Consider the following 23090-nt stretch of genomic DNA (forward strand, 5'->3'; position numbering starts at 1 on the left):
GGAGAGAGTGAATTCTGCTGATTCAAGCAGAACAGTACAGAGAATATCTGATATCAGTGATGTGCTGGCTGGCAGAAATAAAGATGTTGCTTTCAGCTCCTTGTAGAACAGACCAGCTGCTAATTACTGTCATTTATGTGAAAATGAAACTAAATCCACCAAAGCAAAAAAGACCATAGACTACTTGCAAACATACACAAAAGAGCAGATTTATACAAATGTAACTGATATGGTCAATTATGCTAAAAAATATCTTAACCATTAAAGAGAGATGATCAGGCCAGATGAGACTCTGAGCAACCTGATCTATTAGAAGGTATCCCGGCCCATGGCAGGGATTTCGAAATAGGTGGTCTTTAAGATCCCTTCCAACTCAAATCATTCTATGATTCTTTGCTTAGAATGCACTTTTAGTTGTCCAAGGCATCTGAATTTATGGTTAGGTCTAGAAGTAATTATCTGCTAACTCACCTACTTTCTTTTTTTTTTTTTTTTTCTGTTTGTAATTACAAAGTATTTGCAATATTAGAGTAGAAAAGTCCATTCTTCACACTAACAGTACACGTCAGAGAATTAGGAACATTTTTTAAGAGCGCAATCATACCACCTCAATTTTAAGAATTTCTCCCTGAAGGTTTCCAAACTGTGTAAATGAAGGGACAGGAGCATAATCCTCTCTAAATGGGTTTATATGAGCAGCTAATGCTGCTTTTATATGATGCTGTTAATGCTGCAAAAGCAGCATTAACATACTTTGGTACTTCAGCTGAGATCATTCCAAAGCTGAGAGTGCATGCAAGGGTCGTGTCTAGGTCAGGGACATGAAGTTATTTTGCAGCCACACTGTTATTCCAATTCCTCATCAAATATCGTCATTGTTTGATAAGTGACAATTTACTCTTTTTAGGGAATAAACATAAAGGGGTAAATATACTCTACTATACAGGTCAAAATAGGTTTTTTTTCTGGAGATAAGTACACTCAGATTCTGAACCCTTTGTTGCAAAGAACACACAGCACAAGAGACTCAGAATGAATTTTGGGTCAAGGATGCAGCATAAAAACCCTTTATGGTCAAAGTTCTAGAAGAGTTCTACTTTGACACCATGGTTGTAGCAAAAAACAAACAAACAAAAAAAAAACCCCAAAACAAAACGTAATAAATTCAGGGTATCAAGAGTTTATATTGTGATGGGAATCAAATATTTGTTACAGGAAGGGCTAAATTTATCCTGGCAGCCTTTAGAACTGTGGCTGGAGAGAGCTCATGTAGGTCAAGAAAATAAGTCTTAAAAGTATTTTTCAATCAGAAACTGTCCTGATCTGTTGTTTTCAAACCTGCCATCCAGTGGGACATGTTCTCCTTATTTAATATGTACAGGTCTAATCACAAATGAGGAGAAAGTAACATCAATCTGCTTCAAAGGCAAACCCAATCAAAAATTTCAGCTACCCTTTGTTACTTTTTTGTTCCATTAATTCTCTGCCTCATCATCTTTCTATCCTTTTACATGGTAGAATCACATCTATTGTTATGTTTGGATTAAATATATTTTAGCATTTCATGTTTATAAAAACTTTCATTGTTTTTAGTAGCCTTTGAGCAAGGTGTTTAACAAGTAAGCCAAAGGAAAACAAAAATCCTAAACAGAATTAAACCTTGTATGGTTATACACAAACCATGAAAGAGTCTGTATGAGAACATTAAACTGAGGACATGAATTTTGATCACATAATGTTTACCCAGTATTTATAGAACTCAAATCCTGAGATTTCCATCCTAATCTTCAATAAGAGGTAATAGTGGTGACAATGAATTACAAACTGTCTTCAGTGTCCAAGCTGTCATCCTTCATAAACAAAACCAGAACAATAAAAATAAGTAATTTAAGAACTAATACAATTTTCAAATGGTTCTGAGATTAGGTACCTAGTAAGAGACATAGACCATTTTGTTCATTTAAATACATATCTCATTTTTCGGAACAGTATGCAGAATTTTATCTTATTCTGAAATAACAGGCCATCAAAGCCCTCCTTAAGGGCTTTCAATAAAAGAGCAAAACCTTGACTATGAAAATAAGCAATTTAGACTCTAAATCTGGTAATGTAAAACAATGGCCCTCCAACAGTTTTGATAAATATTTATGTTGTATTCTTTTAGAGTGCCAGTTCCTTTCTGTGCAGAAAACCACAGTTTCAGGACTTGAAAATGACCTTTAAACACTCATAGAATTGGATCTTTTGGAAATTATCAGATTATTATGCATTCAGATCTTTTTCCTAGCTCTGTCAGAGATTTCTTTATCTTTTAAATTGTGTTTATTCCTTTGCCTTTTTCTCATTCCAAATGTCTGATGAGTGTCTGCCCAACCTAGAAAAAGTCTAGACTAACAAAAATATGGGGCTAATGGGACCTAATTCCTTTTCTGGATACACAGGTGTACAACTGTGAAGTGCAGGATTTAATAATGATATCTAGAGCAACAACACAATCTGCAAGCAGGAAAAAAATGTGTATTTCTTCTATGTTCCAGGCTGGCAGAGCACAGATTATACTATTTAGACATCAGAACCTGCATAACTTTCTTTAAAAATAACTTGCATCATATTCCAGACACAGTTTTGCTTTCAGTTGTCTTTTATCATCAAACATTTTTATTTTGTCCCAAGTGAAGATGTAATAAAAGAGAGAACCAAACCAGAGAACTGAACTCATCCCAGAGATCACCCACTTTTTCTCTGAAATTGAAGGCAGATTGATTCAATATGCTTGAATATCACCTTTTACATGAGGTCAAAGTACTTCTATGTTGCCACATCCAAGAACATTTTGTTATTGAGAAACTTTAGTGGTATCAAGATACTGCAGTTAGGGCATAACAGCTTCTGGAAACAGATTAATTTTTCTGGGATTTTTTTCTTTAAATAAACAGGACTTTTAAGCTACACCATGACTTGCTCCATATTTTGTTCTGTTAAACACTGCCATATTAATATCAATATTGTTATTAATATTGTTATATTAATATCAATAAATTAGTTTTTCCTTAGGACAACACAATTGGGAGTAGAGAAACTTCTCTCACAGTGACAGAGTTAAAGTCAAAGAATATTTAAGAGCTGATGCAAGCAAAATTGTCAAAAGCAAGATTTCCAATATCTATAAACATTTCTGACAAACATGCAAGAAGTTAAATGCTCATCTCAAGCTTTGTATCTCAAACCATTATCTGAGGTTAAATAAGAACGGCTGTTAATTTCACTGAGGGTTACCCTATTGCTACACCTGTAAAAGAGTTTCTAAAAGACAGGCTCAGAAACAGCTGCCTGGTAACAGCTTGCCTGTTCCTGTTAACTCGGAACAATATTTTATATTCTGCATTTCCTACAAAGACTATCCTGCATTCCTGCTCACTGATAAGCTGCTGATTTTTCCACATAAAATACCACCACTTCTCAATTCATTTCACTGCTTTTCCTAAACAGACTGCAGAGGTAGTCTGAGTTCTCTGAATGTTTCATGAAACAAAACCATTAAAATTATGTGGCAGGAGGTGAGGAGCCCCTACCACTTCAAAGAACAATACTGGGACAAAATGAGGTAACAAAATCCATCATTTTACACATCATGTGTGCAGTAAACATTCAAAAAACAGACAGCAGTTTTGTCACAATTGTTTATTTTGAAAGTGATCTGATCTCCTGCAATCTCACTTGAAATGGTACCAGAGGAATCCCTTACTCTAATTCAGCACATGCATCATCATGGTGATATAGCAAATAATAGCAAGTTATTCTATCACTATGTGTATGATATGATGGGGGATCATGAGAATGAATCAACATAAAAGGAACTCAAATTATGGGAGGGAAAATACCTCAGTATTAATTCTCTGCTGAAGACTACCAAACAAATTTTAAATTGCAAGTTGCTAAATTTCACAAAGTTCCTTGACACAGACTAAGCAGAGATTAAAGAAATCCTGCTAAGATTTGTGAAGTCATATACCATTGTGCAGTCAAAGGACTCATCCCTTTGGTAATACAATTCCAAATTACTAAGAAGTCAATCAAATAAGTGCTAAAAAATAGTTTCTACATATTCACAATGGTCTTATTAAAAGATGACAATTGCAAAGAAAGGACTGCAAAACCTCTCATCCAAGCCTTCTATCACAAGGAGATAAATTATATAACTCATTCATAAAAGGATCAGGACCTTAAACAACCTCTAAGTAGTTAGTTCTGTCCCAGACCTCATTCTAACTAATGCTGCTGTATATTCCCAGCTGGATTTACTATTTGCAGTTAAATCATCATTATTGTTCCAACATTGCAGTGTTGTTATCTTGTTGTTATCTCAAATTCTGCACCCCCTATTATACTCCAAACAAAGGGGTTTGACTTAAGAGAGAAAACCCCCTTATTTCACATCCTCCTCCTCCTCTTAGCCTGCAGGAATCATACTAGCTTGTAGAGAATGAGTTAGATTTGACAAAATCATACTAGCTTGTAGAGAATGAGTTAGATTTGACAAAATTTTTTATTAATTTCTAGTCATAGTTTGTGTTCAGATGTATTAAGTACAGTAACTTTGCACAAGTTCTTGAGAGCAAAATGGGTCTTGCAGAGCTTCCACCAGAGTTGCTTTGGAAGCTGTCCCACTTGGCTTTAGGAATTAATCCATAGGCTTCAGACTGAGACAGCTTCTCAAGGGAGCACACGTGATGCAACAGTTACTGAGAGTCAATAAACAGAAAACCTTACTGTGCCATTTCAATGCAATTGCTTCTCAAACTGAAATGCAATTTAACCACCGCATCGACATTTAAATAGATATAAGACACAGCCCAGGGAGGGTAAATGTGAATATTTATGCTGATTGCCTTTTATCAGCTTTTGTCCCTTTCTTTGCCATTTTTCTTGAATGCAGTAGTCTTCCTCTACTAACACTGAAATCTGTTAGTCCATCAACATAAGAATGAAAAGATGAGGAAAGGGATGAAAGAGGAGTAGAGCACTGTGAACTCAGCCAATATGGATTTAGCTGTTTTACTGTACATTACTTCTTGGACAAGTCTTCCTGTAGCTGCTTCCTTGTCTGTAGATAACCCTGTCTGTATTTCATCATAATCTTGTAAGAATGAACTAGTGAAGGTCACGAGTCAAAAGAGTTTCGATAATCACTAACAGAGAGCTTGATAAGAAGTTCCAAATGATGCAGTTACAGTATCAAAATAGTGGCTCAGGTTCTGAAAGCTGGTCTACCCTGACAATGCTGCTTCCAGTTCAGGACTGAGGGCTTTTTCATGTTTCCTCACCACAGCTGACCGGGCACTGCCTAAAGGAATTGTATAGCCATTAATCTTAGATATATGCCTGACTTTATTAGGCTGATAATAAAAAACTACCAAGAGCTTTGATGAAATGGAATTTTCTGTTTAAATATCTTGTATTGGTCCATAAAACTGCCTCACCATCTGTTTCCTCATTATTTTTAATTATAAATAAAATGCAAGATGTAACACCGCAAGAAAAAAGTAGAAAAGTATAGATGAAAAGAAAGACATATGCAGAAAACATGAACATAAAGGCCTGAGAAGGGAAAAATTTGAAGTCATAAAGAGATCCTATGTAAATCAGGAGATCACAGTTGTATTGTGGACAATGGAACTCCCATGGTACCAAATGAGCTCTATGCTCATTTTGAGAGGTAAAAATTTTAGCACTGCAAGATTTAAAAGAATAAAGCCAAGTTTTTCCCTTAATTTTTATTTTTAAGTTTCACAAAACAAGAAGATTTGTGGAGCATAAAGCCATTTGGAATAGGCAGCTTAGCTGGTGCACTAATACATCAGCTGCTGGGGGATCTGGAGAGCAGCCAAGCCTCCCAAATTCAACATGTTCAGCAGCTCTCCCTGTTCTTTCTCCCAGCACAGGAGGACAACAGCTACTAAAACTTAAAGTTCTCACTAATTCTTCTTTCATAAAATTTGCTTTACAAAGGCCTCTCAACCTATTAAAGACATTTAAAGAGCAGATCAGTACCTCAAGATGTCCTAAACTGCTGCGTTTTGTTTTTGTTTTGTTTTCAAACACGTCAATTCAATAGCCCAGTGGAAAAGTTCAGGATAATTGGCTATATTTTTTTGGCACTACATTCATAAATGCAGCGTTGTGTTAATTCCGTTTCTCCACAGCTAGAAAGGGAAATGCCCATGAAACCAGAAGTCCTGTCATACCTGTACCAGCACTCTCTGAAGATGATTTTTTAATCTATCAGGTTCTTTTATAAGGAAGGCTGTCTTAAAACATCTATTTTACAGAAGTTTAAATTTAAACATGCCTGTGTTGAGATGATTTCTGTGAACAGGGATGCATTGTAGTGTGTCAATTAAAACTGGAACATCTTGGTAGGATCTTTGGAAAATAAATGGAACAGCACAGTCCTGTGTAACAAAGGAATACTTTTTTCATGTATACACATATTAAAAAATAAGAAAATCTGATCACTCCAATTCTTTCTGCTTACTTTCTCACAAGAACAGATGCTATAAATATTCCTGAGAAGTGAATTTGAGACTCAAGTACCTTAAATATTTGTCAAAAGCAAACTTATGATTATGAAATTGTTTTAGATAAAATCCTTTTATTGCATAGATGACAACAAAGAATTTCTGCAATTGATCATTATAGTTTAAATGCCATTGTCAAAATGTTAAACATTTACAAAGCACTGGCTGTTGGCTTTTCATATGCAAGAACAAATTTGCAAATCACTGTAATGAAGAAAATAATTACAGAATTACATAGTATTGCACTAAGTAGTACTGTTTCAAGTGTGACCATGTGTTCATTCTGATCTGCCCATCAGGACTTGAAGGGGATCCCTTGGTCCCAAATACTAAAAGATTTATCATGGATGAGCATGGTTACAAAGCTATATGCATTACTCATTAAAATAATTTTTAAAAATCAGCTTTATGCTGCACTAGAGATTTGCATTAATATGCTCTTACAGTAATTTAATTAAATACTCATTACTAAGTACCACATCTAAATAGTGTGACTTGTACAAAATTGAATTTGGAACTATTCAGAAACAGCAGCAGAAAAAAGGTATTTCCTTATAAAATCGTGTTAAATCAGCACTCTCCTATGGAAATGTCTATTATTACCCATTATCTGATCCCAAAGGATAAACTTAGGGAAACTGTTATTTAAGTTTTGAACCCAATGCTATTATAAATATTTAGCATCAGGGGAATACTCTTAACTCTACTCCTTATTTTGCTTTGAAGATATTACCTAAAGGAACTGTTGCATTTTTTTAATGTATCAAAGAATGGAGCACTGACACGTTTCTCAGTTTTCCTTAAGCAGTATGTTCCATTGAAACAAATAGTACATTTTTTCCATCATCAGTTCACATTTGTCATGATTTGCACATGGGTTGTCATGCTCTACATCACAATTGTTTCCATTTCTAATATTGCAAACCAATAGTTAATGATGACATTTATTTACTAAATTGTTAAACTGCGGTTTACATGAGAAAATACCTTACAAACTTCCACAACCAACAAGCTGTTTGTTTTGAAGTCCTGGCATGTGTAAAATTAACTGTTACAGAATTACGGGATTTGAGCAATAAACTGCTGTACCAGGTAAATTTATATAGCACTTTGGCTTGCTAAGAAGCAGCACTTATTATTGAAGGAGGCTAAGTAAACAGCACCTTAAAAAATAATAATCCTTCAACAGTTATTGTAATAAATGTGCTGGAATATTTTAATTTCAGCTGCAGTTGACAACAGTAACAAGGTTATCCTGACCGTAGGAAAACTGGTTTGATTTCTCTCCAATTCTTCGGCCTAACGTCTTCATAGGCAAGAATTGGCTACGTGGTGGTCACTACGGGGAAGAGAGACCAAAATTCTCAAGGTTGCCTACCTTACCTAGGATAACAATATTAATTTCTAGTGGACAGAATAAAAAGCTGCATTTTCCAGTGAATTGCTTCCCTGTGTACCTCTCCAACAGAATCTGACATTTTAAGCTATTCCACTGCATTGGCTTTCTCTTTGGTATCCAGGAAATTGCTATCGAATTCTCGTTTCAAAATGTTTCACATACCATAGGCTGAGCAGCCAGAAATGTCTGTCAACCTGATTTACATGCAGGAAAGTATGTTTTTCTTTTAAGAAAATTAAGATCTTTAAAAAAAAAAAAAAAAAAAAAAAAAAAAAAAAAAAAAAAAAAAAGTAACATCAAACCCCTTGCTTTGCCCAGCATATAAGCAAAGTCTGCTCATTTAAAACAGCACAGAGGTATCCTTTGGGTTGCTTTCCTCCTTTGTAGCATGGCCACTTTAAACTGGTGAGACAGATTTTATATTTGGTGTCAGCCACTCCCAGGGATTTGCAGTTACATGTGTGGAGGATGAACAGCAGGCACTAATACGAGTATCATGACTCTTTTCAGGCAGTAGGTGAAACCTTGAAGAAAAGGTGGCTCTGTCTTCAAAAAAGTGACCTGACCTTTGCTTTGGTGGGTTTTTACTCTGCAAGAAATAAAAAGCACTGCATGCTTTCCAATGCATCCTTCCTAGCTGATAAACGATTTTGTTCTAGCACTCAGCACAAAAGGACTACATTTTATAAAGACCAATAGCATGCTATTAGTGCTAGCTAATGATAGCTCATGTGTCATACTGGAAACAAGCTTCATAGACCTGGAATATGTCATATGAATCATGAACACACATGTAATTGGCCCAGAACCTTTGATATGCTTACCAATTAAATGCAATTCCCATTGAATTTAATAGATTTAATTTTACAATGACTTTGCAGTTCTTTGGATATCAAAGGCATCACAAATCCAGCATGCTTATCATTTATGACACTTCTGCTCTGAGAATTTCTTGCAGCATGCAAAGAACTCTCTGTAGGGTATCTGTGATGTGTTGCACAAGCAAGCTAATCTAGTATTGATCTGACCAGTAATAAAATCTGTTTAGAACCTGTAATAGTACATAATGGTTTTACCTGCAATTGATGAAATGTTCCTGAAACAATCTGTAGTTTGGTATAAGCAGTGGGGGAGGTTTACTTGACACAGACTACACTGCTAATGAAGATAATTCTTGTATATGATGTCTTAGCAAAGAACCCCTTCTGTTAATAGACTTTTAGGATTTAAATATATCTAAGTCCAGTGTAAAATACTTCTTTTATGGAGCCAGATCCTGCAGTCTTTGCACAGCTAAAACTTTGCACAGCTAAATGGAAATCAATGGGAGCTTTTAAAGCATAATAACAAGGACTTGCCCAGGGTCACTAGTATAATACAGCTCTGCTATGATGCTTTATGTGTAAGCTCCAACCTTCTCTGTCACTTGCAAGAGGCAGAGATCAAAATAAGACCAAAGATCAAGATACAGAAACCCATGTGAATTCAAGATGATAAAGACCTTCACTAAATAAAAAGAATGGCATCAAACAGCACAGCATATAATGTTGGTGCACTGGATTTTTTGGCTAATTTATATTAAATAAAGTTAAAATATCTTAACCTTGTCCAGAATATTTACAATGTATTAAGAGATGTTTAAGAAAAGTGAAGTTAAAAAAAATCTTTACAGTAAGTTCTACAGCGATGATCATTTTAGGGAGCGATGCAGCAATGCCTACGACGGCAGAATTTGGCTCCGTATGTTCTGTTAGCAAAAACCCAGACTGTTTACGTGAAGTAAATTGCTTTTTAAAATGTTACTAGAGCTATAAACTCTGTGGGTCCAGATTATACATTCAGATTTCAGGGAGAGTTTGCCTCAGTGAACAACAAGGAACTGTGCTTTATTTGAAAACTCGGCTTGATGTTATTTTTAAGAAAAAAAAACCAAAAAAACCCACAAAGAGGTATTTTGGATAAAAACATTTGGATAACTAAAATTAAATGAGGGGGCTGATCCTCCAACCCTTACTGTTGATCCTATCCTGCAGAAAGTTGGCACGGGGGAACTTCCAGCAGGCCTTGGCCCAGCAGGAAATGGCCGGATTCCTGTTGACTTCATTGGGGCAACTCTAACAAGCCACCAGCCCATGGCTAGACCCCAACTTCCTCCTTGACCATTGGTTTGACGGACCATTTGTTGTATTATTATTATTACATTTACTGTTTTTAAACAGTGTGTGTGTGCGCGTTCTGCTTCCAACCGAGCTTCGCTTCCAGGCGCAGGCGCGGCCGGCGTCCCGCCGGGCTGGGTCGGGAGCGCGTGCGTGGGAGGCGGTCGGAGCCCGCTGCTGACTTGGCGCCATTGTTGGTTTCGCTGTTGTAGGGCAAAGGCGCTAGGGCGGCCGATAAGGCTGTGGCCATGGTGATGAAGGAGATTCCGAGGGAGGAGTCTGCAGAAGAAAAGCCCCTCCTCACTGTGGCATCCCAGGTGGGCGGAGCGCGGGGCTCTGAGGGGGCCGCGGGCGCTGCGCGAGTCCCCGGCCCCGCTGGGTGACCCATCCCTCGCCAGTGGCGTCCCGCTGCTTCACTGAGGGGGGAGAACAGCCTGGGGTAAATATTGGGGGTTTAGATGCTTTGACGTGAAAATTTAAACAAAAGTGCATTTTCCCCCCCAGTTCAGTTACCAGAAAGTTGTTTAAAGCAAGCTTAAAATCTCAGTTCTAGTTCATGCCATCAGTTGTCATGCCATAAATACTCATTTGCAATTCATATGTAGAATGTTCCCATTCGGTGCATATGTAAAATAAGAAACAACCAATTCACAGTAGTGTCATTTCCAATATCTCAGATGCCATTCCTAAGCTCTCACTGGAGTTCTGCTCCTGGTCTGCATCAGAATATGTGACTTTGCGCATCTCATTGCTTTCATTCCTACACTTTTAGTCGAAGAAGGGACGTACGTCCCCACCTAAACTTTACACATACCTTGGAGTAGCCACCAATCATTTGGTGGTTCCATTAGTTTTTTAAAGACAGTGACTGAGCACTACTGTAAACCACAGCACCCTCGTACGAGAGCGGGTTTTATTCCCTCATGTTGCTCACGTACATGAATTTGGTCCCCAGGCAAGAACATTTAGTTTACCGCCCATATTTACTGCACACAAATTCTTCCAGCTCATCAGGAATGGGAATTGATGGAAGCTGTTTTTGCATGAGAGCCTTAAACAGAATCCACAGTCCTGTTTAATTCCTCTCATGATTTAGGATAACAGCTACCGTATTTTAGAAAGTTCTAAGATGCACACACACCGGCACGCGCTTCTCTAGCAGAGCATTGCAGATGTGCTGCACTAATTCACATACTAGAAATACCATCTACTAATCTGGAAACCAGGTCTGGCACCTCCGCCTCAGCCCCTGTTGAACACCACATTTTGTTCATGGTGAACTCCAAAGTCTATGAAGAAATTGCAGAGAAGAAAAAGATGCTCTGTTTAAGGCATCGTTTCTAACTTTCCACTAAGTGATTAACAAACAGTTAGAAACCCACATAAAATGCTGCCCCCTCTAAACCTTCACTGCACCCCAATAAAAGATTGACATGCAAAACGTCCATTGGCTTCAACAGGGCCAGGAGTTCAGCCTGGGTTCATTAAATGTTTAACACACCATTTGTAGTGGCTGTCTGTCAGTCTCCTCAGCAATAGTTTATGATAAATTTATGAGTAAAATGCTTGTGTCTGTTAGTCAGTGTAATTTCTTCCACTAAACACAAATACCTACTTCTCTGCTATGCACCAAAGGGGTGCAGAAGCCAAAAGGAAGCAGAATCAAGTGAAAAAGTGAGTATTTTCCATAGCCATCTCTGCATCATGTATGTGTGATGTGCAGTTGTACGACCACGTTGCATCTGTCATTTGTCCCCTAACTGTCTGGCTGAAGTGTTGGTTTGAGATGCTGTCACTGCCGTGTGTCCGTGTGAGCCCCTCATCCCGACCATCCACGCAGGAATACGCTCTGCTGTGTCAACCATCCCCATCCCAGTGTCTGTCTCTGCTCTTTACATGATGGAACAGATGGATGTGGTTGCTGCTCACGGGGTGGAACAAGTTCCAAATTAACTGCAAACTTCCCAAGGCAGATGGGTCAGGAGAATAAAGGCTGGTCTTTCCAAAGATCTCACCACCACCAAACCCAGAGTGGGCAGGTCCACAGCTTAGGGGGTACTTTAAAACATTATCTGTGCTGCTCTAACCGTACAGCTACTTAAGCAAAACACCTGCAACTGAAACACAAGGATCAAGCCCAGACAGAGGAGCACTGGCTTTTCTAAGAGAAAAAAACCTGAAATCCCCTATTTCCAAAATCCTTGATGAATGGAGGGTTAATTATGTCTGACTGTGGAGACAGAATCCACAGGAAGCATAACTGGAATCTGATACACAAAGAAGAGTCTCTAAATCTGCTTTTTTGATAGTGATAATGTACATAGGCCCCTGAATTTGTAATTTAAAATATGTCTCTTCATTCTCTTCCTCTGGAAAATGGTAAAAACATATCCAGCACAGAACAAGACAGAAAATAGTCCTATTTTATTGTAATGCTCCTAGCAAAGCCCAGCTTTTAAAATATGACAACTATTTTTTGAATAAATACTGTGAATTAAATATAAACAATGTTTCCAATTCACAGATCATTTTATGTCATCAGGTATGGTTTTATATCATCAAAACTGGAGGCAAATCTTCAAATAACATGAACCAAAAATGTACTGCAGGCTCCTGTGGGGCTGTGGCAGTATTTGGCAGCTGGGAATCTCAATCACCATTCCAGCAGTAATGAGTGCACTGCACTGAGCAGAGGGGTATTCCTGGTAATTGAATGGACCTTTCAGTGTTTATCCATCAGTAATCCTGTCTTCCTGTCTCAATTACCTTCCATAAAAGTCACTTTCTTCACACTTACTGGTGTGAAAAAGGATCCAGTAGTTGCCAAATTTAATACTTTAAGCATCAAGAGAGTGATATTTCAGTTTTAATAGGATTTTGTAGAATATAACTCTATCCATGTTGCTGTCACCCTTTATCTTTTAAAAGATAATTCATAAGAGACTGAGGCAAATGAAATAAGGTGGGTTTTTTTTTCATATGAATAGAACCTGGAAAATGTATAAGAAAGCTTGCTGAAGGTTCAAAGATTACCTAGATATTAAGCTATGAACCAATTCCTTCTACTCAATGCAGAGAAATAAATAAGAAAAATCATGCATAAATTTAGTTTAATTGCAAAATAAAATTTTTGTTTAACCTCTTCACAGCTTCTTTGCATCTGTCAGGAGAAAAAAATCTTGCTTCAGAATTACTTTCTAATGAGAAATTGAAACCTAAATATGCCCTGAAGTCAAAGTTTAATTATGCAGTCAGCTATGAAATTCCCAATTTACTACAGGTCAGTGAACTTCAAAGGATCTGATTCAATCACATACTTCGACACAGACTTATCCTTTAAAATATGATTAACTGCTTTATTGAGCAGTAAAAAGTTCATACTTAAATGCTTTGCCAGCAAAAACAAAAGAAATCTCACAGTGTCACAGGAGTTATTTGTCCCAGATCCATCACACCTAATTTAGATTCCTTATTAGAGTACACAGGTTGGAAAGCTGCTGTGGTAGGATTCCTATAAAAACAATGGAAAGAGGACCTGCAGAGGGGATTCACATCCATGAACAGTCCTGTGGCCAATCTCCTCTGAAATTATATAGAACAGAAATGGGAGTCAGTGAAAATTTCACAAACAGGAAAAAGAAATGCAAAGTGTATCTTGAAAGCTGTTCCCCACTTCTGCTTGTAACCGAAAAATATAGGAGCTGTCTATTTAGAATTTATGGGACCCACACAGACATTGCTCAGAGCACAGTTTTGATCTTGAGTACTTCTCATTTAAAAAATTAACCCACAGAACACTTTAGGGTTTAGAATTTGACTTGAAAATAATGAATTTTAAAAGCTGGAATGACATCATAAATACCAAGCTGAAATTCATCCTCCCCTGTGAAAAATGTAGGCTACAGCACACGTCAGAAAAAGAGATATGTTTCATTACTACACCCCAATTAACTCCACCAGATGCTTAAGGCTTTTTATGGTCTATAAGTTATTAGTTAGTATTCAGAGAAGGAACTATTTTTTTTTTTTAAGGGAATTTTATTTGCATGCCAATACTTAGTTGACCTAAGCACATTTATATGTGCTGAAGGGCTTGTGAATAAAATACTCAAACATTTCCACTGCCTAAATTTCATTGTTTTGGTGTTTTGGTTTTCATTTGCTTTTATGTATGATTGTATGTGTGTATGTATGTGTTTATTTAGTTATTTTGGTGGTGGTGGTATGGTTTTGCTTAGGTTTAATTTTCTTTTCTTGCTTGCTGTGTTAGGCTTCTTTTAATATTTGTTTTGTTCTGAGGCTTTTTTGTGGGTTTTGGTGGGTTGTTTGGGGTTTTTTTTAATCTCTAACACGAGATTTTTGAATGTTTCCATTCAATATTATAGAGGAAACAGATTAAAGATGGCTAATTTTCAGCTCCCAATGTTGTTAGCAGATTTTCTGATGTGCGTATCAAGGGCTCACTACATGAATTTGATTGCATAATCACAGTTTTCCATTTAAACTTAACAGTCCCATTTGAATCAATCATGTTCATTCTAAGCTTCTTAGCATTAGGTTTGCACTGACTTCCAGCCCACTCCATGAATATTTTCTGAATAAGATTATAACAGAATGGTGGGATATTCCAGTGGGTGTAATTAACTTCCCTTCTCTTTTACACCAACCTAAACCAAATTCACTCCATTTTAACTAAGTGAAATACATTCAAGTAAAAAAGGCAAAAATCTTGCCAGTTTTAATTATTGCCACCATCAAAGTCTGGAGTGCAAGAATTCCTTGTACATTCCAATCTGCCTTCTGAGAGCAGTGGCAATTTCCTCACTGATCTTAGGATAACTAGGCTTGAGGTCCTATTCTTTCGGATTCTTTTTAAAGGATTCATGATAAATTCATTCAGCATGTTCTATATATCTCAAATCTGATTTATTATAAAAACTTTGAGCGGTTTATCAGGGGACACATCCTAAGTCCTACTGGTAATTCTTTCTCATCTGTTATTAGGAGAGGGAAAATACATGAAGAGCAAAAAAAAAGAAATACAAAAATGAATAAATGCGTGCTTAGCAGTACAAATATTAATTGGTTCTTTACCTCTAAGTTAAATATTGCTCAACATTTATTACTTTTAGGGCTGTATGCATAATTTCAGCAGAAATATTCTCATGAGTACAGAAAAATTATCTTGATAATATGCTTAAAAATCATAAATTGGCTGCTTTCCTAAAGTTATATAGATCTCTCTGTCAAACAAATTAAATACATTTTTCACAAAATTACAATTTTAATTTGAAATTACTATGGGAATTGATGGTGTAATTTTTTAAATAAAATAAAAAAACTAATCATACTGTTTTATACATTATAAAATTCCTTTCTATTCCTTAAGGACAGAAAGATTGGACAAATTTTTTTGTGAATAATATAACAGATAAGTTTAGCTCCAGTTTTTATATTAATTAATAGGAGTTACTTTTCAGAAACTTCTTGGTTCTTCATGAATACTCCAAGTATGAATGTACTGTCCTGTTAAAGAGTTGCAAACCTTGTGCTACAGTTGTAGATTCACTGAATTTGCTGGTTTTTTCAGTGAAACTGTTCTACTGAACTGCAATTCACAAGCAGCTTATGAGTTTCAAGCCCTCTAATCTGCAGAAAACATCCCAAAGCAACCAGACATGCCGTGACAGGGAAAGGCCATATAACAAGAATTTAGGATTTGGTTCCTATGGCCAGACAGAGTAGCACATCCAAAACCACAGCCTAACTCGATTATGCTGCAGAACTTTGTTTGAGAAGAAAAATCCACAGAGAGGACACGAAAAAATCCATGTGGTTTTCATGCAGCTTCAGCCCATATGCAAAAATATAGCAGGGATCTCAAATTATCTATGGCAATTACAAAATGTTGTCTTTGATGACTGCTGTAGATCTTCAGCCTAGATAAGGATATGGGGCAGGGGAGAAGCTAAAACAGAAATCACCAGGTAACACCACAAAGAAAACTCATGGTATTTGATAAATGAAATCTTCTAACACCCAGGAGGGAGAGTCATTCCATTTTTGATAACAGCTTCCTTTAACTTAAAGAGGTGCATGGAGCTTGCAGACATGAATGCCGCAGGCAGATTTAAAAAAATAAATCACATCTCTGTATGGGTAAAGGCCAAACTGTCAGCCACAGTTAAAACATGCCAAGAGTAACTTTCCTCCTCTTCCCCCATGGCTCTGATCCAGCAGGGCAGTTAAGCACCTGCTTAACCTTGAGTTTTGCAGAGCATGTTTAAGTGCTTAGCTGGAGCCGGGCCAAAATGCAGGTGCCAGACACAGCTCCCATGTCAAACCTCCTCTCACCAGAGCACGTTGAAGAAGGGGAAGGAGACATTGAGCTGTGAGATGTTTAATTTTACCTTGCAAGTACGCACCACAACTTGCAGAGGTCAGCACGTACAAGCACAGGCAGGGTGTTGGTGTGGCACAGAGATCACAGCAGGAGTTGTCACCCAGCAATGCAACTGCTCTTTATGGAGATGCAACTCAAGCAGAGGTTTTAGACAACACAGCTGGCACTTGAATTCAAAGATGCAAAGCAGTGTGTACAGCAATCCTCCCACAGCTTCTCTGGCTTCACATGAACCCTGAGAGCTGTTTGTGTGAAGCCCTTGGTGGTGACTTAGCTTGTGTGATTTCAGGTAAAAATTGTCACCTCTGATTCACAGGCCACACCACGCACTTCCAAATACCTAGCAAGAGAGCACTGGCATCACCTGGTGAGCAGGGCTGCTCAGAGAGGCAGGAACCAGAGTGCTCTTTGCAAGAGCGTGCAATGAGCTCGTCTCAGTTTTAGAGCTTCCCACAATTCACGTGAGGTGGAAGTCACTTATACCATCTGCCATGAGAATCGATCCTCTCTTCTGGTGAAAACCAGATTTTTGGCTCTCATGTCAGCTTCATTGGGACATACATTCATAAAGTGACAGACAAAAATTAATGCATCACTCTGGCACAAGGATGGGGCAAAAAGTAATCACGCCTACTACACAAGAGTAAATAAATTGTGTGGATTTTGATTGTGTAATCTTTATAAACATACTTGAAAAGTGAGAAAAGAAGAAAAACAAAACTCATGTAATATAACTTTTATCATTAGACTACTGAGTTTGTCAGGAATTCTCTCTCCAAACACCCCTTTGCAACCAGGAAAGGAGATCTTCCAGCTCTTATCCTGCCAAGATAATGATCCGCACACACAACTGTCACACCAATACTTCCAATTATGCTCTAGAAAACAATAACCTACATTCTTAGCTGGGGTTCCCATTTATCAGTTTTTAGAAAGATCCAGGTAGTATAAATCAATTGATTTTTTTCCTCTTGTCCCAGTGAGTGCCACCAAAGTTCATGAGGTGTCAGGTAGATGCAGAGCAATGGTCAGGAAACCATTGCTGTGTATCATAAACATTATTAGTGATTGAAATTAGCTGGTGTCTCTGCCTAACCATAACACTTACAAGCTCCTGGAATCGATCTGACTCTTTTACCTCTTTGACCAGTGTCACCCAAAGAGCAGACAAGTTTCTCGGAGCAAAGTTCAAATATAAATTTTTTTCAGTAGAGAATCTGAGTTAAATGTTTTCTGCCTTCTCCCATGCCCATGACCACATGTCCATGACCACTCTCTGAGCCTTCTGGAGCAGCTCATGTCACTGCTGCAGCCCAGCCACCCTCTCCCCACACTGAGTGGGCAGTACAGGATAAAGTCTCAGTGCCCAGGAGCAGCTTTGCTGCTGAACAGTACAGGGGATTACCCAGTACTAGTTTGGGGTTTCCTAAATTAGTGCCATGAGTAATTTGATCAGGCTCAGGCAACAAAAGGGATCCAATCCAAAATTCAATCCAACTCACTTCAACAGCGAATTACATCTACATTTTAGATTCCTTTTTAAGCCAGTCCTTCTAAAATAAGTCCCACATATAGCCAGGGGGAAAGCTAGGTGCCTTTGAGAGCCTCCTGAGGGACAAACTAAATTGGGCAGGCACAATCTCCCTCTGGAGTTACTTTTCTAGGCATTTATCTCTCTCCATTGAACATGGAGGGAATTTAGGCACTTAATTTAAGAGAACTAGTTCACTCTGTGCTCAAAACATAGGTGCTAATTAGCTGCCCATGCCTGACTGGAAACCCTCCCAATTTAGAGTCTAAATAATTTATCTTAAAGACTAGCATTATGTTATGCCCTAGTAAAATTTCAAGGAAGAAACAAACCAGCATGCTTTTGCACTGCAGTCAAGATCAGGAATGCAGTAAGAGAGGATGAAACGGGATGGAAGGACCATTCCTTAGTTGCTGCTAAATGATCCTTGCTGTGCATATTTTGAAGGAGTGGGGCTGATATCAGACACTTTTGACTCTCCCAGTATCTCTCCCAAAGAACCCAAAAGCCCCACTTACATGCTTTTTGGAATGAAAAATTACAGTAGCAGTACTGGGGAAAGAAAATCACATTTTTTTGCTGTGCTGTTCCCCGAAGACTCATTTGAATTTAGGAGTATCTTATACTATGGATGAGTGTCTTCAGATGTGTTGGTAGTAGGGAATATCAGCCTCCACAGATTTCACATATCCCTCAATTAAATGAGTGCGTGGGCTTCTTCTTTAATTAAAGTGAATCTTATAGAGAGAATTTAAGTTCCTCGAGACATTACGAGAATTTATGGCACCCACTGGCTAAATTAGTGCTGAGATAGCCTCATTTTCCCAGGCTGAGTCTGCACCACTTGGTGTGTACAGCTATCGAGCACAGAAATCCGGTGTGGGATCGATCACCTGGCTGCTGCCCCCAGTGCTGCTTCTCCAGCACCCAGGGATGCCGGGTGACTTTCCTAATTTCACTTTGCTTCCCTCATCTGCCACGCAGAGATAACACCCCTCAGCTCTGCAGTGGTGCCAGGCTTGATTCATGAATGTTTTAAGGCATTCTGTGATTTTCAACCTGAAAGGTGCTTCAGAACCATAAATTATTGGTTTAATATAGATCATAGTTTTCATCTCATAAATCTTTTATGCACTACTCCAAATTCATGCCTGATATAACTCTAATAACTTGAGCAGTATTAAGCGAGGGATAAATTTGGTACAGTATATGAGGCAGCAAAATGAAACTCCAAGTGTGTGACCAAGGGCTTAACCAGTGGCATTTCTTACAGAGTTATATCAGAAATCTCTGCCAGTGCCCACTTCTCTACAGAAAAAAATCTCATGGCACTCTAATATGTTACGTCTTAATTCATCGTTAAATGTCTGCTTCACGTCAAAATAGTATTTTTCTAATATTTTCTATTGCTATACATACATAGTTTGTGTTTATTGAGAGTTAGTAGAGACGTGGTCATGTTTTCTCAATCTGTTTCGACAAAAAATATTTGAGCTGAAAGCAGATTATTTTTCACAGGAACAAACCTTTCAATAAGACATTCCTACAGCTTCTAGTCCTTAGCCATGAGAGCATAGGACACAGGAGGGATCCCCTGGGTCCCAGTCACATCATAAACAGCCATGAAGAAGGCTCAGCAAAAGCCATTGTAAGTAGGTGGGAATTTTGTCCCCCTACAGTAAGAAAAAAATCCTGTTTACACAGTTCACATCTGTGATAGTTCAGTCCTTTTAATTCCCAGATCAGATGTTCTCATGTCCAGTTTAGAACTCTGTTATCAGGCCAACATTTCTCTATAGCTGAAATAACTTGGCTCCTCCAGTGTCATCTGACAATCTGACCACTCTCCATTTATGTGTACATGAAGAATAACTACATTCCTACTAAATCATCATTTTGTTAGCCTGAGTCAAACTCTTTTAGTCTTCCTTTAAAATTTAATAAATCTAATGAATATAATAAAGAAAATTCTAAGGATGTGATAACCATCTTTGAAAATGAAAAAAAGTTATCCGAGCTTATACTTCATTTAGGCCTCGGTAAAATTCAGATCTTTAATAAGCCTTGTCTCCTTCCCCTCCTTAACTCTGATTCTTAACATTATTTCTTGTCTTCCCAGAGTTTTTCCTCTAACCTCTGCAGCAGGTTTGGGCAATAAACTGCCTTTCCAGTTGGTCTTCAGATTTTCTATTCTTCACTGTCTGCAATGAGTGATTTTGCCTGCTTTGGTTCTCATAATCTTTCTTCATTTCATCCTTCTCCCATTCTTTCCTATTAAAGAACATTTCCATGGAATGTAATGGGAAACTTGAAAACCATCTGAATATTATGTGATAATATAATATTAATATAATATAATATAATATAATGTAACATAATATAACGTAATGTAATGTAACATAACAGAATGTAACATAATATAATATAATTAATATAATATAATATAATATAATATAATATAATATAATATAATAATAATATAATATCCCCTACTGATACTCTCATAGATAAAAACCCAGAGTATTTCCTATTAAATTTTTATGTTTACACTGATTCCTACAGAACCTCTTCTGTCCCTCCTATCCCTCTCCAAATTGTCTAGGATTTTTCTTTATGTGGTGTAAATGCAAAAAGAAAAATATATATACAAGCAAGTTTTTCTGATATCAGGATAAAAATTCAAAATACTAAAAGTAGTTTGGAAAAGACTCAACTTTTAACTTAAGGCATCCACATGTTTTCAAAATAGTCATGAATAAGGACTGCCACCAAATTATAAAAAGAAAAATTAGGTCTGCTTGAGTTCTAAATCATTAGGTAAGTTTGTAGGCCTGGGGAGAATGTAAATCAAAGGTGTGCATTTGCTATAAATGCAATTTCCAACCAAGAGCTGAGATTTACCAAATTTAGCAGGTGCCTTCTGTGCATTGAATGAGACAGCAACCTGGACAGGCAGTGCAGGGTTGAACCCTGCACATCTGCAGCCTGGGTTTAGCACGTGAACATTGGGAGTTTGGGGCAGCATCACTGCCGGGTTTCTAAATCCAGAGCCCACCTCTGCAGGTTGTGCTGCGCTCGGCCGGGCAGGCAATCGTTCATCTGCTTTCCACGGTGCTCGTGGAAAGTGGTGTTAGAGCAAAACCCTGAGCTCCTGGGCGGATGCATTTGTGCACACACACGGCAAGGCATTGGTAGATAGAGATCAGCTTGAATGTTTGATCCATCAGAGTGGTGAGCTTGTTATTTCAATACCTCCAGTATTTTGCTGCAGCTTTGCAATACAGAAATCAGGAACGGAACAGCAGTGAGTCTAATCTGGTTTGCTGTAATAACTTTAGAGAAAATCCTGCTGCTGGAGTACCTCAGGGCCAGTATTTAACAAATATGAGGGTGAGTAAATACCCTTTTGGGACAGTTTTAGTCCATATTAACATCCTAAATTTAAAAATTCAGACATATCTGAGAAAAAATGAAAATTCAACAATGGAAAAAGAGTTAGGCAAGAAAAGAGGGGAGAGGATAAAATAAAGCTGAATGAGCTCCAGACAAAAACAACAGTGGGATAATATTTTTTCAGATAAAGAAATTAAGGTACTAAGATAAAGAAAGTGCAGGACACACCATCAGACATCCCTCAAGCTCAGCTTAGGTCTTGATCCTCCGATCAGAGATAGATGGGAAAGAGGAGACTTTTATTTCTGAGACTTGTACTGTTCTGTCTTTTTAATTCCTAATTGAAATATCCGATAATACACTTGTTTTTGTAAATGAGATTTCTGCCAGGTAGCAGAACAACAAAGCATTCATGCAGTTAAAAATGGAAAACTGCTCACAAATAAAAAGTTTTTTATGAGTCTTCCCACAGCCAGAACTCATGCAGGAAGTTCATACACTCACCAAGCTCCATCCGCTGTCATCCACATGTGGTTGTATGGCAGAGAAGTGTTCCCTGTCTCAGCAGGTCATTGTTTAATGGGCTAATGCTTATTTGCAAGATGAAATGCTATTGTGGAAGTTCTGTGGGGAAGCATGTTACTCGTGGGGGAAAAAAAGACCACTTCCAAAAAAAAAAAAAAAAAAAGGAAAACACAATCCCTGCTTAGCCTCCTGGTGATAGAGAAGGGCAACTTCACCATGGATTGGAAGGGAGCTGCCTCAGGCCCTGTAACTTTAGCCCTATAAGCAATAGTGTGTAATAACTGCTAAGGACAAATCACCTTGCCGCTTTATTTTTTGTGTGATTTGTTACACTGGAATATAATTTTGCCCCAAAAGAGTAACTAAACTTTTTTTTTTTTTTTAAATTTAATCCTAGTGCTATTTGTGCATCGTATAACTGCAATATCTCACTCTCACAATTAAAAATAAAGCACATGATATTGTGAGAATATGTTTTATTTCTGTAAATTCTGCATCCCAAGAACACTCTGTGACCTGGGGTTCTTTGTTGCTAGCTGGTGAATGAGCAACAGGAGAGCAGACCCCTCCTGAGCCCCTCCATTGATGACTTTCTCTGTGAAACTAAGCCAGAAGCTGTTGCAAGGCCTGTAACATCGAATACTGCAGGTAAAAATATTCTTTATTATCCCTCACTAGAGAAAAATAGTTTTAGTTTTAGTTTTAGTTTAATTACAGCACACTTTTGTCGAGTGATTTCTTGGTTTGTTACTGTGCGCACAAAATCACAAGCTGGCATTAAATTATAGTTGCCTGACCTGTTAGAAGAAAAACTTTGTTCATTACATTTTCGGGGAAACCTGGTGTGATTCCAATCACATCAATTCCAGCAGATCTTTGGGGCTGAAATTAATGCAATTTGTTTAATCTCACAGGACATACGTATGAGTTTCAATCAATTCTCTGTATTGGGTTTTGCAAAATTTTGACCTATGGGAAAACCCATATTTGGACTGGTTTTAATCAAATGCATTCCTTACTCTAGAAAGATTTTTTGTGAAATGAAATCTTGGATGAGAGGTTAGAGAGAAAAAGGGGGGAGGCATCAAAACACTTTAGCCAGGCT

The 23090-nt window shown here is 37.7% G+C and overlaps 1 protein-coding gene across 6 annotated transcripts in view; it reads left to right on the forward strand.

The window, feature by feature from the left end:
- Positions 1–23090, forward strand: part of PEX5L (peroxisomal biogenesis factor 5 like) — a 108096-nt gene that overhangs the window by 57209 nt on the left and 27797 nt on the right. For 3 of the 6 annotated variants that reach the window (XM_040074466.2, XM_040074468.2, XM_040074470.2), the window contains exons 3-6: positions 8488–8553; positions 10346–10450; positions 11769–11807; positions 22522–22633. In XM_040074466.2, coding sequence (XP_039930400.1) covers positions 8488–8553; positions 10346–10450; positions 11769–11807; positions 22522–22633 — 322 coding nt within the window. The remainder of the gene's footprint in view (positions 1–8487; positions 8554–10345; positions 10451–11768; positions 11808–22521; positions 22634–23090) is intronic. The other 3 variants (XM_040074471.2, XM_040074469.2, XM_040074467.2) reach the window with 2 other exon arrangements.

Source organism: Hirundo rustica, chromosome 10 (genome assembly GCF_015227805.2).
Source record: "Hirundo rustica isolate bHirRus1 chromosome 10, bHirRus1.pri.v3, whole genome shotgun sequence".
In the NCBI taxonomy this organism is placed as follows: Eukaryota; Metazoa; Chordata; class Aves; order Passeriformes; family Hirundinidae; genus Hirundo; species Hirundo rustica.